The following is a 15458-nucleotide window of genomic DNA, read 5'->3' on the forward strand; positions in this document are numbered from 1 at the left end:
GATTTGTGTATACAGTTTGTTAATGTCGTGTCACGTGATGGTTGATATCTTCAGTGGCAACATAGAAAACATAACCTCTAAACCAAAACAAACTATTTACTAATATTTAGTGAATTGCTATTCTGTTATTAACAGTGTCGTAAAGTTTCTAAAAAGATTCAAAATGCCAGAACTACGGGTAACTCCACTTGGTGCAGGTCAGGATGTAGGCAGAAGCTGTATATTGTTATCCATTGGGGGTAAAAACATAATGCTAGATTGTGGAATGCACATGGGGTAACAATCCCACACAAGACCTTTTTGAGCTGCCACTTAAACCCTAATTTGTTGTCTTTTAGTTATAACGACGAACGCAGGTTTCCAGACTTTTCATATATCACACCCGAAAGTCCTCTAACACCTTTCGTAGACTGTGTCATTATTTCCCACTTTCACCTTGATCATTGTGGGGCTTTGCCTTATATGTCTGAAATGGTTGGTTATACAGGCCCGATTTACATGACCCATCCAACTAAAGCTATTGCACCAATTTTATTGGAGGACATGCGAAAAGTTTCTGTGGAGAAAAAAGGTTAGTACAATGCCAAGTCTACATTTGCAGACAGTGGGTTGTTTGTGATTGGTTTTGCTGCAAAAGGGTGAAAATCCCCTAAAACTGTTTTAAAAAATTAAACCCATAAGTTGGTTATTTGAAAAATATCAAAAAAGTGTAATAAGGGAGAGTTGTAGGGAGTTTTATTCTCTACAAGACTGCTTTAGGGCACTTTTGCCCTAAAAGGTCATTTAAGGGAGAAATTCCCCAAAAACTTTTAAATAATAAAAAAATGTTTCAGGAGATCAGAATTTTTTCACTTCTCAAATGATTAAGGATTGCATGAAAAAAGTAATAGCCGTCACACTACACCAAAGCGTCATGGTGGACAATGATCTGGAAATAAAGGCGTATTACGCCGGTCACGTGTTGGGTGCTGCAATGTTTTGGATCAGAGTGGGCTCCCAATCGGTTGTCTACACTGGAGATTACAATATGACCCCTGATCGACATTTAGGAGCCGCCTGGATTGACAAATGTCGTCCAGATCTACTTATATCAGAAGCGACGTACGCCACCACCATCAGGGATTCGAAACGGTGTCGCGAAAAGGATTTTTTGAAAAAAGTTCACGAATGCGTAGACAGGGGTGGCAAAGTACTGATTCCAGTTTTTGCGTTAGGCAGGGCACAGGAACTGTGCATTTTACTGGAAACTTATTGGGAACGAATGAACCTTAAAGCACCGATTTATTTCGCTTTGGGGCTCACGGAGAAGGCCAACAACTATTACAAAATGTTTATTACATGGACCAATCAGAAGATTCGAAAAACGTTTGTGCAACGGTATCAAAAAATGTCATTTTTTTAGGTTTTAGTGTATGTCTGGTTGCGTTTACAGGAACATGTTTGATTTCAAACACATCAAGCCGTTCGATCGACAATTTATCGATAATCCAGGGCCGATGGTTGTTTTTGCCACGCCCGGTATGCTGCACGCCGGTTTGAGTTTGCAAATATTCAAAAAATGGGCACCCAACGAAAACAACATGATTATTATGCCTGGTCAGTGTTTGTACTGTATCACTGCTCATTGTTACGTTTGTCTGAAAATTGCAGGATTTTGCGTGCAAGGCACTGTGGGCCACAAAATACTAAATGGCGCCAAAAAAGTCGAATTTGAAAATCGACAAGTGGTGGAAGTGAAAATGTCGGTGGAGTACATGAGCTTTTCGGCTCACGCGGATGCGAAAGGTCAGTAAAATGTGTGACCAACAGATAATTCACATGCAACGTTGCCACAATTTTTATTAAGCCGTTTTTTAGCGTGTACATACACTCAGTCACAAGAGAAATGACAGTGACGTCATATTAAAATTCACTTCTGTCTTAAATTGATTCTAAAGATTTTTAAAGAAGAAAAAAATTTTTAAAATTCAAAATTTTTAATTTTTCAAGGTCACACTGTACATGGTTTAAAAAAAGTGTAAAAACTTGCATCCCTACGAGGTGTGTTTGTGGTAAAAATTTCACACTTCTAATTTGAGGGGTTTCGGAGGTATTTAAGTCAACTTTGACGCCCTCTAGCGGCCAAATGGTGCAACTTAGCCTGGTGCAGTTAACGTCACGTGATAGCCCCATTCATTAGCTTTCTTTTGTTATTTAGCGTGTTTATACAGAATGTTTCAAATAAGCCAGTTTTGGACGATTTTTTAGAAAAGTGCACGAAATTTTGACTTAAAATTGGAACCTTTGGGCCTACTATACTAATAGCGGCCATATTGGATTTTGCTTAATAAAAATGACCTTTTTTTGCTAATTCCAAACTAGGGAACTCAAATCTGACGTCCATTTTGTTTTAACTAGGACAATTTTGGAGATGACTTTGAAATTACGGCTTTTTGACAGTTGTTAGGGCACCTTTAAAAATTTATATTTCGACAAATGACACTCTAAGCCACCTATCTACCATTAACCTAAACGTATCAAGGCAGCCAAAAAGAATTTTTAAAATTCAAAAATTTTCCAGAAAAATCTATGGGGTACCCCCTGTAATAAATGTCAGAAATTTAGTTTTTTATTTTTCAAAGTCAAACAATGCGCTATACAGAAAAATGTCATATTTAGTAAAAGTTGCCTCCTATCGGGGTGTATACGTGGTAAAAATTTCACACCCCCAACTCAAACCGGTTTTCGAGATATTCATGAAAATATCCGAAGAAAAATAATCAACTTTGACGCCCTCTAGCGGCCAAACTATACAACTTAGCTTAGTCCGGTCAAAGTCACGTGATAGTCCCATTCACTAGCTTTCTTTTGTTATAGGGTGCGTTTATACAGAATGTTTCAAATAAGCGAATTTTTTGGAAAATTGCACAAAAATGTACCTAAAAACGAGTTTTTTTGAGACAATCTCAAAAAAAACGGCTTTAATTTTTATTACAGGTATAATGCAACTGATTCAATATTGCGAGCCTAGAAACGTTATGTTAGTACACGGAGAGGCGGAGAAAATTGCTTTTCTCAAAGAGAAAATCCAACAAGAGTTCAATATCAAATGTTTCAATCCCGCTAACGGTATTTTAGTGTATTTTTTATGCGGAAAGTGGTTGTAATCAGCTTTTCAGGCGAAACCAACATAATTTCAACTCCCGTAAAAATCCCCATCGATGTATCGTTACCGCTACTCAAATCCGAGGCGAAGAGGTTTAACGCGTTACCTCCAGATCCGAAACGTCGTCGTGTATTGCACGGCGTCCTGGTGATGAAAGACAACAACATTTGCTTGATGGACGTGGACGAGGCTTGCAAAGAAGCTGGAATCAACCGACACGTCATCAGGTTTTAGTTTTTTTTTCGTGTAAACGGGAATTTTGTCCAGAAAAAAATTATTTGAAAAAATACACCGTATTTTGGTGTGTTTGGACTTGTATTTGGGTCTTGAAATTTTACAAATCTACCGCCAACGTTTCGACACTATATCGGTGTGTCATCCTCAGGGTTTGGATTTTTCGAATTAAATTAATTGACCTAAATCGTGTTAGGTTAGGTTAGTGATGTTCCTAACACGATTTAGGTCAATTAATTTAATTCGAAAAATCCAAGCCATTTGAAAATTTGAAGACCCAAATCCAAGTCCAAATCGGGTATTTTTTCAATTTCAGATGATTTAACTTGCAGATTCACATCGACCGTGTCCGTAAACGATAACGGACCGACTGTGGCGACGGCCCACAAGTTGCACACCTTCCTCAGCGATAAACTGCCCCAGTGGTCGGTGACGTTTTCGGAAGGTGAGATTTCCGTCGAATCGGTTTTGGTCAAAGTCGAGGGTGACGAGGATGAAGCGCAGAAAACCGTGTACGTGTCTTGGACCAATCAGGACGAGGATTTGGGCAGTTATATTTTGGGGCTGATTAATGTGATGGGTCAATAGAATTCATTTCAATCGTGCCATCATTTTTTTTTTGTAAATATACAGGGTATAGGTATATTAGAATTGAAAATTCTTGACAATTCTAGTTTCTAATTTGTCAAAATTAAAAAAAAAGTCAAACGGTGCGTGGTACCAAAAAAGTGTATAGAAGGTAAAAGTTGCATCCCATTCGAGGGGCATTTGTGGTAAAAACCTCTTTCAGCTTCAGACCTCTAACCTCAAAACGTTTTTGAGATATTGAGCAAAAAACAAGAGCCCCCTAGCTCATTTCATTAGCTTGCCATTGACATATAAAACTTTATTCAAAGCGTCCCAAATAAGAGAATTATTTTGATTTGAATAAGCGAGTGTACCAAAAAAAGTGCAAAAAAAAATAATCAACTTTGACGCCGCCTAGCGGCCGAACCGTACCATCAACCTATAAACTTTTATACATCAATGGAAAGCTCATTTCATTAGCTTTCCATTGACATATAAAACTTTATTCAAAGCGTCCCAAATAAGAGAGTTATTTTGATTTGAATAAGCGAGTGTACCAAAAAAAGTGCAGAAAAAAATAATCAACTTAGACGCCCCCTAGCGGCCGAACCGTACCATCAACCTATAAACTTTTATACATCAATGGAAAGCTCATTTCATTAGCTTTCCATTGACATATAAAACTTTATACAAAGCGTCCCAAATAAGAGAATTATTTTGATTTGAATAAGCGAGTGTACCAAAAAAAGTGCAGAAAAAAATAATCAACTTTGACGCCCCCTAGCGGCCGAACCGTACCATCAACCTATAAACTTTTATACATCAATGGAAAGCTCATTTCATTAGCTTTCCATTGACATATAAAACTTTATACAAAGCGTCTCAAATAAGGGAGTTATTTTGATTTGAATAAGCGAGTGTACCACAAAAAGTGCACAAAAAAATAATCAACTTTGACGCCCCCTAGCGGCCGAACCGTACCATAAACCTATAAACTTTTATGCATCAATGGAAAGCTTTATACAAAGCTGTTAAAATGATCAATTTTACAGAACATACTACATAAACATTATGTCATCTAATGACAATTTAAGATACTCAGGTTTAGGAAGATAGACGATAATTATTATTCGAGTGTGCTTATGTCTTTCCATTGTTTTATAATAAATAATATGTTGTTTTATAAATAAAGTTGTATAAAATCTAATAAAAGTATCTTCAATCTCTTTGACCAGTTCATAAAGGAAGCTGTAGAAATTAACACAAACTGCAGTTCTTTTCCCTATTACAGTCCAGTTACAATCCATTTGGGTTTTATAAGTGATTTTGTCACTGGCTGTCTTGTTAAACTGTCCTTTTGACAGTTCAAACTTTGACACCACTTTTCTCCCTGACTGTACCAAATTTTTCGTGTTTTTTCACGTCATTGGATAGAAAATTTAATGAGGATTTCAAAAATGTGCTTAAAACAGTCATTTTCTTAATCCATTTGGGTTTTATAAGTGATTTTGTCACTCACTGTCTTGTTAAACTGTCCTTTTGACAGTTCAAACTTTGACACCACTTTTCTCCCTGACTGTACCAAATTTTTCGTGTTTTTTCACGTCATTTGATAGGAAATTTAATGAGGATTTCAAAAATGTGCTTAAAACAGTCATTTTCCCACTCCAAGTAGGTTTTATAGGTGATTTTGTCACTGACTGTCTTGTCAAACTGTGTTTCTGATAGTTCAAACTTTGACACCATTTTTTTTTTGACTGTAGCAAGTTTTGTAGTGTTTTTTCATGTTATTGGATAGGAAATTTAATAAGGATTCCAAAAATGTGCTTAAAACAGTTATTTTCTTACTCCAAGTGGGTTTTGTGGGTGATTTTGTCACCGACTGTCTTGTCAAACTGTCCTTTTGACAGTTCAAACTTTGACACCACTTGTCTCCCTGACTGTACTCAATTTTTTAGTGTTTTTTATGTCATTATATAGGAAATTTAATAAGGATTCCAAAAATGTGCTTAAAACAGTCATTTTCTCACTCCAAGTGGATTTTATGGGTGATTTAGTCACTGACTGTCCTTTAAATCGCATTCAAATTTCAGACCACAATTTCAATTGATTTACATATTTGTTGCACCCAGCCAGTTTTTCCTAAATAACTCAAAAACGGTGAAAGTTACAAAAAAATTGCAAGAGACCAAAAATGTTCCCTATCAACTCCTTTATCCAACAGCAACGTCATAGGAAAAATAAGTTGGTTGGAAAAACTCAAAAACACTGCTGACAGAATGTGACTCTTCAGTAGGCAGACAATGGCGGGTTAGTGTCACATCATATAACTTTCCGCCAACTAATTCAGTTTCAAGCCGGTGAATTGACTATGCCCAGTCTATTATAGTATGGTGTTTGTGTGAGTCACATTCTGATATGTACGTACGCGCATTCGGTTCGATTCCAAACGGTAAATGCGACTTGACAACACTTTGCATGTTCAATGTTTCGGGTGCGTGCACGTTTTTTGCCATTTTTCCGCGTAGTTTCGATCGATTTGCCTCTTTCTGTTCAGTACATTCTCAAATATCGAGTTTTTCACTCAAAATGTGATTTTTTTTTTAATTAAAGTGATGTGCGCGCAGAGTGACTTTTCCTAAAGGTTGTTTAGATTTTACTTACAAATTTAGTTAAAAATCACCGTTCTCAGTGGAATATTTACTCGCTTAACCTTATTCTAATTGAATTTCCTTGTTGCGCTTGGAAATTTGCATTTTCCTTGCATTAATGCACTTTTCACTCGCTCACACAACAAAGGGGCTATAACTACCCCCTTACGAGCCCTTTCAAGGGTTGTTCAACTTGTATATTAAGGGGGAGACCCCCCCACTTTGTTTCGTATTGATTTAATAATAAAAATAATAATTCAGAACTTTTAGTACAGCACAGTATCAGCTTGAACCTTGGTAAAGCGATATTATTAATTAGTTCAATTAAGGCGAATTAAAAAAGGTCAGACCCTCTTAATTTCTAGTGCGAGAGAGAGAGAGAAGTGTTTTATAATGAGTAATTAAAAATGTTACAGGCAACCCATATGACGTCATCGTGGATGCTTTTGTGCCACACTCTAACCGCCATTGCGGTAACGGCGTTTACCGTCAGGGACGACGCGAAAAACGTCAAATACGAGGAATAAAGCTCGAATCAGCTAAGAAAAGGCCACAGGCGTCATCAAACGATGATGTCACGATCTCTGTACGTCTCGCTTTAAATATTGCTGCTCTCGTTACTTTCCAAGTTGTTGCAGCCAGTCAGTGGCGTGCTATTATTTTATCAGTAAAATGAAACATTTTCGTCGTTTTTAATAAAGAAAATAAAAGACAACAAGTTTTTTAAAGGAATGGAAACTCCTTCTGCTTCTTTCTTCATAAATTGTAAGACGTTACTGACGATTTCACGGCCTTCGCTGTATATGATAACACCTTTCTTTCCAACCTTTTTGAAAGACATTTTGACAAAATAACGTTTTTTATTCATTCAACACTATGTGAACTTCAACTGCGACCATCAACAATACAACCAAAACACCAGACTAAAACGGAACCTAACCTAACCCCCTAAGTCTCCCTGTCCGCCACTACATTTTTTTAAACTTGGCAACACCGTTTAGAGTGCCGGCTAGTAAAAGCATATAAAAAGGTCCAAATGTCCCTGGCCGCTGCCGCATCTGTTTTAATTGTGTCCAAGTAAAAACCGTACTACGTTGCCAAGTGGCTTTTTGACCGCTTAACAATATATTTTCGGGAATATTTTAATAGGACGCCTCTGATTATATCTAATGCGACGGCAACTGTAGAAGGAGAAAGAAATAGTTTTAAAAACTGCGTCATTGATGATGCGGTGGCCTTTTCTCATCTGATTCGAGCTCTACATTATCGAGCACGAGATATCGACGACGCAGGCGCGCAACGTCGCGCTTAGTAGTGACGTCAGTGCCAGTAAGTATACGTATTACGGTCAGGTCGCCTATGGATGGCAATTGTCACAAAAAGCGTACGTCTTTGATAAGCAAACAATTATTATATGACAGCTGTCATTTCAAAGTATATACGAACTTACTTGGGAACGAGAGAACCACAGCCAACTACGACCATAACAATCGATTTTGTCCCTGAGTGTCTTTTCAAACTAGGTTTCTGACAGTTCAAACTTTGACACCGCTTTTCTCCTTGACTGTACTAAATTTTGTAGTGTTTTTTCACGTCATTGGATAGGAAATTTAATGAGGATTTCAAAAATGTGCTTAAAAGAGTCATTTTCTTACTCCAAGTGGGTTTTACAAGCGATTTTGACCCTGACTGTCTTGTCAAACTGTGTTTCTGACAGTTCAAACTTTGACACCACTTTTTTCCCTGACTGTACTAAATTTTGTAGTATTTTTTCATGTTTTTGGATAGGAAATTTAATGAGGATTCCAAAAATGTGCTTAAAACAGTCATTTTCTCACTCCAAGTGGGTTCTACAATCGATTTTGTCCCTGACTGTCTTTTCAAACTGTGTTTCTGACAGTTTAAACTTTGACACCGCTTTTCTTCCTGACTGTAGCAAGTTTTGTAGTGTTTTTTCATATTATTAGATAGGAAATTTAATAAGGATTCCAAAAGTGTGCTTAAAACTGTTATTTTCTTTCTCCAAGTAGGTTTTATAGGTTATTTTGTCCCTGACTGTCCTTTCACACTGTGTTTCTGGCAGTTCAAACTTTGACACCACTTTTCTCCCTGACTGTACTAAAATTTGTAGTGTTTTTTGAGGTTATTGGATAAGAAATTTCATGGGGTTTTCAAAAGTGTGCTTAAAACAGTCATTTTCTCACTCCAAGTGAGTTTAATAGGTGATTTTGTCCCTGACTGTCTTTTCAAATTGTCTTTCTGGTAGTTCAAATTTTGACACAACTTTTCTCCCTGACTGTACTAAATTTTGTAGTGTTTATTGAGGTTATTGGATAGGAAATTTAATGAGAATTCCAAAAACGTGGTTAAAACAGTCATTTTCTTACTCCATGTGGGTTTTATGAGTGATTTTGTCACTGACTGTCTTGTCGAACTGTGTTTCTGATAGTTCAAACTTTGACACCACTTTTTTCCCTGACTGTACTAAATTTTGTAGTATTTTTTCATGTGGTTGGATAGGAAATTTAATGAGGATTTCAAAAATGTGCTTAAAACTGTCATTTTCTCATTCCAAGTGGGTTTTATAGGTGATTTTGTCAGTAACTGTCTTTTCACATTGTGTTTCTGGTAGTTCAACTTTGACACCACTTTTCTCCCTAACTGTACAAAATTTTGTAGTGTTTTTTGAGGTTATTGAATAGGAAATTTAATGAGGAATCTAAAAATGTGCTTAAAACAGTCATTTTCTCACTCCAAGTGGGTTCTACAATCGATTTTGTCCCTGACTGTCTTTTCAAACTGGGTTTCTGTCAGTTCAAACTTTGACACTACTTTTCTCCCTGACTGTACAAGATTTTTTAATGTTTCTTATATCATTAGACAGGAAATTTAGTGAGGATTTCAAAAATGTGCTTAAAACAGTCATTTTCTTACTCCAAGTGGGTTTTATAGATGATTTTGTCACTGACTGTCTATTCCCACTGTGTATCTGACAGTTCAAACTTTGACACCACTTTTCTCCCTGACTGTACCAAATTTTGTAGGGTTTTTTGAGGTTATTGGATAGGAAATTTAATGAGGATTTCAAAAATGTGCTTAAAACAGTCATTTTCTCACTCCAAGTGGGTTCTACAATCGATTTTGTCCCTGACTGTCTTTTCAAACTGTGTTTCTGACAGTTTAAACTTTGACACCGCTTTTCTTCCTGACTGTACAAGATTTTTTAATGTTTCTTTATGTCATTAGACAGAAAATTTAGTGAGGATTTCGAAAATGTGCTTAAAACAGTCATTTTCTTACTCCAAGTGGGTTTTATAGGTGATTTTGTCCTTGACTGTCCTTTAAACCGTGTTCAAATTTTAGACCACATTTTCAACTGATTTGACTAGACATATTTGTTGCACCAAACTAGTTTTTCCCAAATAACTCGAAAAGGGTAAAAGTTACAACAAAATTGCAAGAGACCAAAAATGTTCTTAATCAACTCCTTAACCTCACACCGTAAGTTTGCAGGACCGTTCTCGCTTCCAGTATACAGGGTGTGCATGAAAAGTATGGTGATTGACGATTTTTGGTCACCCTGTAAGCAGTTTTTCAGATAGAATTTTTTGCTTTACACCACGGGAAAGAGCAGCTCAAGACGGTTAATTTGAGTGACTCAACCTCGCAGAACTCCCAAAAATAACTGAGTTACCGGGTGTTCAAAAATTTCAACCCATTTACATATTTGTTGCACCAAAGCAGTTTTTCCTAAATAACTCGAAAAGGGTGAAAGTTACAAAAAAATTATAAGAGACCAAAAATGTTTGTACAAAACTGCTAAACTCATCCCTGGAAGTTTTACAGTCTTAAGGTGCCCCTACTATACAGGGGGTGCATGAAAAGTGCCGCGATTTATGACTTCAACTTGTTTGACCAATATTGCAACCGGTTCAGGATAAACGAAAATTGTCACAAGGTTACAAGGATTGCCCAATGTTTTTCGCTAAAAATTTAAACAATTTTCTACTTGATTGCCCTACAAAATCCAAATCCAATTACGCATTCAAAATAGAGTTTTTGTTGTTCTGTGCAATTACACTCTGAAACCGCTCGAAAAACCCGAAACGTTTCACTCGAGTTGATTTCAATTATCAATCTTCAAAATGCATTAATGATTCCACTTTAAATTGGAAATTAATCAATTTACAGTTAATGTACCTGCAGGCTGTCAAGAATGTACCAAAGAGGAGAAACACTACTGCACCAGCTCAGACTTGATTAGTGATCACTGTTGTTGTGATCGCAGATTTCACGGTGAGTTACAATTTGATTGGTCTACCGGAATGTGATTAGAACGTAAAAAGCTTCCTAAAGAATGACTAATGGAGGAAATTATTAGGCGAATCACGTGCTACTTCGTTGGCAGCCATAATCAGTCAATAATGTCGAATTGGAATCGCTTTTTGTTACGCAACTAGTCATCATCACTTTATAAGTTTACTAGTGATGGGTGAATTACCAGTAAAGTAAATATTTTACTTTAACAGGAAAATTTTACCAGTAAATTACTAATACTGTGTTTGTTTCTGGCTGTTCAAATTTTGACACCGCTTTTCTCCCTGACTGTACTAAATTTTTTAGTGTTTTTTAAGGTTATTGGATAGGAAATTTAATGAGGATTCCAAAAATGTGCTTAAAACAGTTATTTTGTCACTCTAAGTGGGTTTTACAGGCGATTTTGTCACTGACTGTCTTTTCAAACTGTGTTTCTGGCAGTTCAAACTTTGACACCACTTTTCTCCTTGACTGTACTTAATTTTTTAGTGTTTTTTATGTCATTAAATAGGAAATTTAATGAGGATTCCAAAAATGTGCTTAAAACAGTCATTTTGTCACTCTAAGTGGGTTTTATAGGTGATTTTGTCACTGACTGTCTTTTCAAACTGTGTTTCTGGCAGTTCAAACTTTGACACCACTTTTCTCCTTGACTGTACTTAATTTTTTAGTGTTTTTTATGTCATTAAATAGGAAATTTAATGAGGATTCCAAAAATGTGCTTAAAACAGTCATTTTGTCACTCTAAGTGGGTTTTATAGGTGATTTTGTCACTGACTGTCTTTTCCCACTGTGTATCTGACAGTTCAAACTTTGACACCGCGTTTCACCCTGACTGTACTAAATTTTGTAGTGTTTTTTGAGGTTATTGGATAGGAAATTTAATGAGGATTCCAAAAATGTGCTTAAAACAGTCATTTTCTTACTCCAAGTGGGTTTATAAGTGATTTTGTCACTGACTGTCTTTTCCCACTGTGTATCTTACAGTTCAAACTTTGACACCGCTTTTCTCCCTGACTGTACTAAATTTTGTAGTGTTTTTTGAGGTTATTGGATAGGAAATTCAATGAGGATTCCAAAAATGTGCTTAAAACAGTCATTTTGTCACTCTAAGTGGATTTTATAGGTGATTTTGTCACTGACTGTCTTTTCCCAATGTGTATCTGACAGTTCAAACTTTGACACCGCTTTTATCCCTGACTGTACTAAATTTTGTACTGTTTTTTGATGTTATTGGATAGGAAATTTAATGAGGATTCCAAAAATGTGCTTAAAACAGTTATTTTGTCACTCTAAGTGGGTTTTACAGGCGATTTTGTCACTGACTGTCTTTTCAAACTGTGTTTCTGGCAGTTCAAACTTTGACACCACTTTTCTCCTTGACTGTACTTAATTGTTTAGTGTTTTTTATGTCATTAAATAGGAAATTTAATGAGGATTCCAAAAATGTGCTTAAAACAGTCATTTTGTCACTCTAAGTGGGTTTTATAGGTGATTTTGTCACTGACTGTCTTTTCCCACTGTGTATCTGACAGTTCAAACTTTGACACCGCGTTTCACCCTGACTATTCTAAATTTTGTAGTGTTTTTTGAGGTTATTGGATAGGAAATTTAATGAGGATTCCAAAAATGTGCTTAAAACAGCCATTTTGTCACTCTAAGTGGATTTTATAGGTGATTTTGTCACTGACTGTCTTTTCCCAATGTGTATCTGACAGTTCAAACTTTGACACCGCTTTTATCCCTGACAGTACTAAATTTTGTACTGTTTTTTGAGGTTATTGGATAGGAAATTTAATGAGGATTCCAAAAAAGTGCTTAAAACAGCCATTTTGTCACTCTAAGTGGATTTTATAGGTGATTTTGTCACTGACTGTCTTTTCCCACTGTGTTTCTGACAGTTCAAACTTTGACACCGCTTTTCTCCCTGACTGTACTAAATTTTGGAGTGTTTTTTGAGGTTATTGGATAGCAAATTTAATGAGGATTCCAAAAATGTGCTTAAAACAGTCATTTTGTTACTCCAAGTAGGTGCTACAATCGATTTTGTTCCTGACTGTCTTTCTAAACTGTTTCTGTCAATTCAAGCTTTGACACCGCTTTTCTACCTGACTGTACTAAATTTTGTAGTATTTTTTCATGTGGTTGGATAGGAAATTTAATGAGGATTTCAAAAATGTATTTAAAACAGTCATTTTGTCACTCTAAGTGGGTTTTACAGGCGATTTTGTTCCTAACAGTTCTTACAATCTGTCTTTCAGACAGTTTATACTTTGACACCACTTTTCTCCCTGACTTTACCTGATCTTGTAGTGTTTTTTTATGTCATTAGATGGGAAATTTAATGAGGATTCCAAAAATGTGCTTAAAACAGTCATTTTGTCACTCTAAGTGGATTTTATAGGTGATTTTGTCACTGACTGTCTTTTCCCACTGTGTTTCTGACAGTTCAAACTTTGACACCGCTTTTATCCCTGACAGTACTAAATTTTGTAGTGTTTTTTGAGGTTATTGGATAGGAAATTTAATGAGGATTCCAAAAAAGTGCTTAAAACAGCCATTTTGTCACTCTAAGTGGATTTTATAGGTGATTTTGTCACTGACTGTCTTTTCCCAATGTGTATCTGACAGTTCAAACTTTGACACCGCTTTTCTCCCTGACTGTACTAAATTTTGTAGTGTTTTTTGAGGTTATTGGATAGGAAATTTAATGAGGATTCCAAAAATGTGCTTAAAACAGTCATTTTCTCACTCCAAGTGGGTTCTACAATCGATTTTGTTCCTGACTGTCTTTTTAAACTGTGTTTCTGTCAATTTAAACTTTGACACCGCTTTTGTACCTGAGTGTACCAAATTTTGTGGTGTTTTTTCAGGTTATTGGATAAGAAATTTAATGAGGATTCCAAAAATGTACTTAAAAACGTGATTCGGTCACTCCAAGTGCGTTTTACAAGCGATTTTGTCCCGGACTGTCCTTAACAGAATGCAATTTTCAAGTTACATTTGTAAATTTGTTGCACCAAAGCAGTTTTTTCTAAATAACTCAAAACCGGTGAAAGTTACAAAAAAATTGCGAGAGACCAAAAATGCTCCTAATCAACTCCTTAACCCAACACCGTAAGTTTGCAGGACAGTTTTTGCTTGCAATATACAGGATGTACATGAAAAGTATGGTGATTGACGATTTTTGGTCACCCTGTACGCAATTTTTCCGATAGATTTTTTTACTCTACACCACAAGAAAGAGGAACTCAAGACGGTTAATTTGAGTGGTTCAACCTCCCCGAACTCCCAAAAACAACTCAGTTACAGGGTGTTCAAATTTCAGACCACAATCTTAACTGATTTGAAAATTTCAAAAGAAAACCTCAAAATACCCATCTATACAGCTCTGGTTTTCCCATTTGAAGCTAGAAAAAAATCGAACATTATTGACGTGATACGTGGTTGCCATATTTCTTCCAAATCACACGTCATTTTGACATTTTGTTGCAGAATTTCTACCATACATACCGCACACTTGCTATTTTGGCTCCCAATTGTGCACCACTGTAGCGTTGGATTGCAACAAGTACACCCGTTTGAGAACCTGCTGTTGTGATACATTTCTACGCCAAAAATGTACATTGACGGTTTGTCTGTTTTGACTAATAATCGATTTTTCGTTAATCATTTACAGGGCGGGAAAAATACGGATACAACCATTCTGCGCAGAGCAGTACAAATTTGTTGATTTTTTTGTTTTTTCTAATCATAATCTACTTAATGTAACCAGAAAATGTATGTATTATTTAAATTGTTTTGATTAGTGTTTGAGTATTATAAGATATCACTTCAAATTCACACTGGGTTGTATTCCTATTCAGGTAATCCTTGTGGTAAAAGAAAAACAGAGCAAAAATCTGTGCAACTGACAGAGAAACATTGATAATTGCGTGCGCTGGACAAGGACAGAGAAAAAGTCTGCTACGTCCCTCGATTAAGTCTGTTGGCGGTGATTTATTTACTGTGAATTCAGTACAGTCTAAGTTACCCTCTGACGCAAAAATCACTTCGATCGGACGTTTAGAATGGGAGTTATGACGTTTTTGCCGTTCGCGGACACTAAATTTCACGTTTTTGTTGTTTTCTCGGGTTTCTTAGGCTGCTACGCCCCTGGATTAAGTCTGATGGTGGTGATTTTTTTTACTGTAAAATGAGTACAGTCTAAACTACCCTCTGACGCAAAAATCACTTCAATCGGACGTTTAGAATGTGAGTTATGGCGTTTTTGCCGTTCGAGGACAATAAATTTCACATTTTTGCTGTTTTCTCGGGTTTCTTGGGCTGCTACGCCCCTGGATTAAGTCTGATGGTGGTGATTTTTTTTACTGTAAAATGAGTACAGTCTAAACTACCCTCTGACGCAAAAATCACTTCAATCTGACGTTTAGAATGTGAGTTATGGCGTTTTTGCCGTTCCAAGACAAATTTCACGTTTTTGCTGTTTTCTCGGGTTTCTTGGGCTGCTACGCCCCTGGATTAAGTCTGATTGTGGTGATTTT

General features: G+C 36.4%; 2 protein-coding genes across 4 annotated transcripts; both read left to right on the forward strand.

Moving 5' to 3' along the window:
- The first annotated feature begins 32 nt into the window (after positions 1–32).
- Positions 33–3984, forward strand: LOC145737712 (integrator complex subunit 11-like). The gene is made up of 8 exons (XM_081992525.1): positions 33–276; positions 339–571; positions 834–1377; positions 1433–1596; positions 1651–1785; positions 2977–3108; positions 3159–3372; positions 3712–3984. Exons 1-8 carry the CDS (start codon positions 164–166, stop codon positions 3965–3967), a joined length of 1791 nt encoding a protein of 596 aa, XP_081848651.1. The 5' UTR covers positions 33–163; the 3' UTR covers positions 3968–3984.
- Positions 3985–6404: 2420 nt separating this feature from the next.
- LOC145737431 (uncharacterized) lies at positions 6405–14757 on the forward strand. Of its 3 annotated transcripts, XM_081992112.1 has the most exons (7): positions 6405–6590; positions 6868–6940; positions 7014–7121; positions 7857–7926; positions 10789–10893; positions 14410–14535; positions 14594–14757. In XM_081992112.1, the coding sequence occupies exons 3-7, from the start codon at positions 7023–7025 to the stop codon at positions 14683–14685; spliced, it is 492 nt and encodes a 163-aa protein (XP_081848238.1). In that variant the 5' UTR covers positions 6405–6590; positions 6868–6940; positions 7014–7022; the 3' UTR covers positions 14686–14757. The 3 variants fall into 3 exon arrangements, with proteins under 3 accessions (XP_081848238.1, XP_081848237.1, XP_081848240.1); XM_081992111.1 differs by lacking the exon at positions 6868–6940; XM_081992114.1 differs by lacking the exon at positions 6868–6940 and having other exon boundaries at positions 10804–10893.
- Positions 14758–15458: the final 701 nt, after the last annotated feature.

Source organism: Ips typographus, linkage group LG14, assembly GCF_016097725.1.
Source record: "Ips typographus isolate SLU linkage group LG14, UJ_Ityp_2.0, whole genome shotgun sequence".
NCBI lineage: Eukaryota > Metazoa > Arthropoda > Insecta > Coleoptera > Curculionidae > Ips > Ips typographus.

Excerpts from the sequence above, each read along its gene's own strand:
- LOC145737431 (XM_081992112.1), top strand. The coding sequence starts at position 7,023 with ATGACGTCATCGTGGATGCTTTTGTGCCACACTCTAACCGCCATTGCG. Across the intron at positions 7,122-7,856 it reads AAAACGTCAAATACGAGGAA|TACATTATCGAGCACGAGAT; the intron begins TAAAGCTCGAAT and ends TGATTCGAGCTC. Across the intron at positions 10,894-14,409 it reads TTGTGATCGCAGATTTCACG|AATTTCTACCATACATACCG; the intron begins GTGAGTTACAAT and ends ATTTTGTTGCAG.
- LOC145737712 (XM_081992525.1), top strand. The coding sequence starts at position 164 with ATGCCAGAACTACGGGTAACTCCACTTGGTGCAGGTCAGGATGTAGGC. Across the intron at positions 572-833 it reads AGTTTCTGTGGAGAAAAAAG|GAGATCAGAATTTTTTCACT; the intron begins GTTAGTACAATG and ends AAAATGTTTCAG. Across the intron at positions 3,373-3,711 it reads ATCAACCGACACGTCATCAG|ATTCACATCGACCGTGTCCG; the intron begins GTTTTAGTTTTT and ends TTTAACTTGCAG.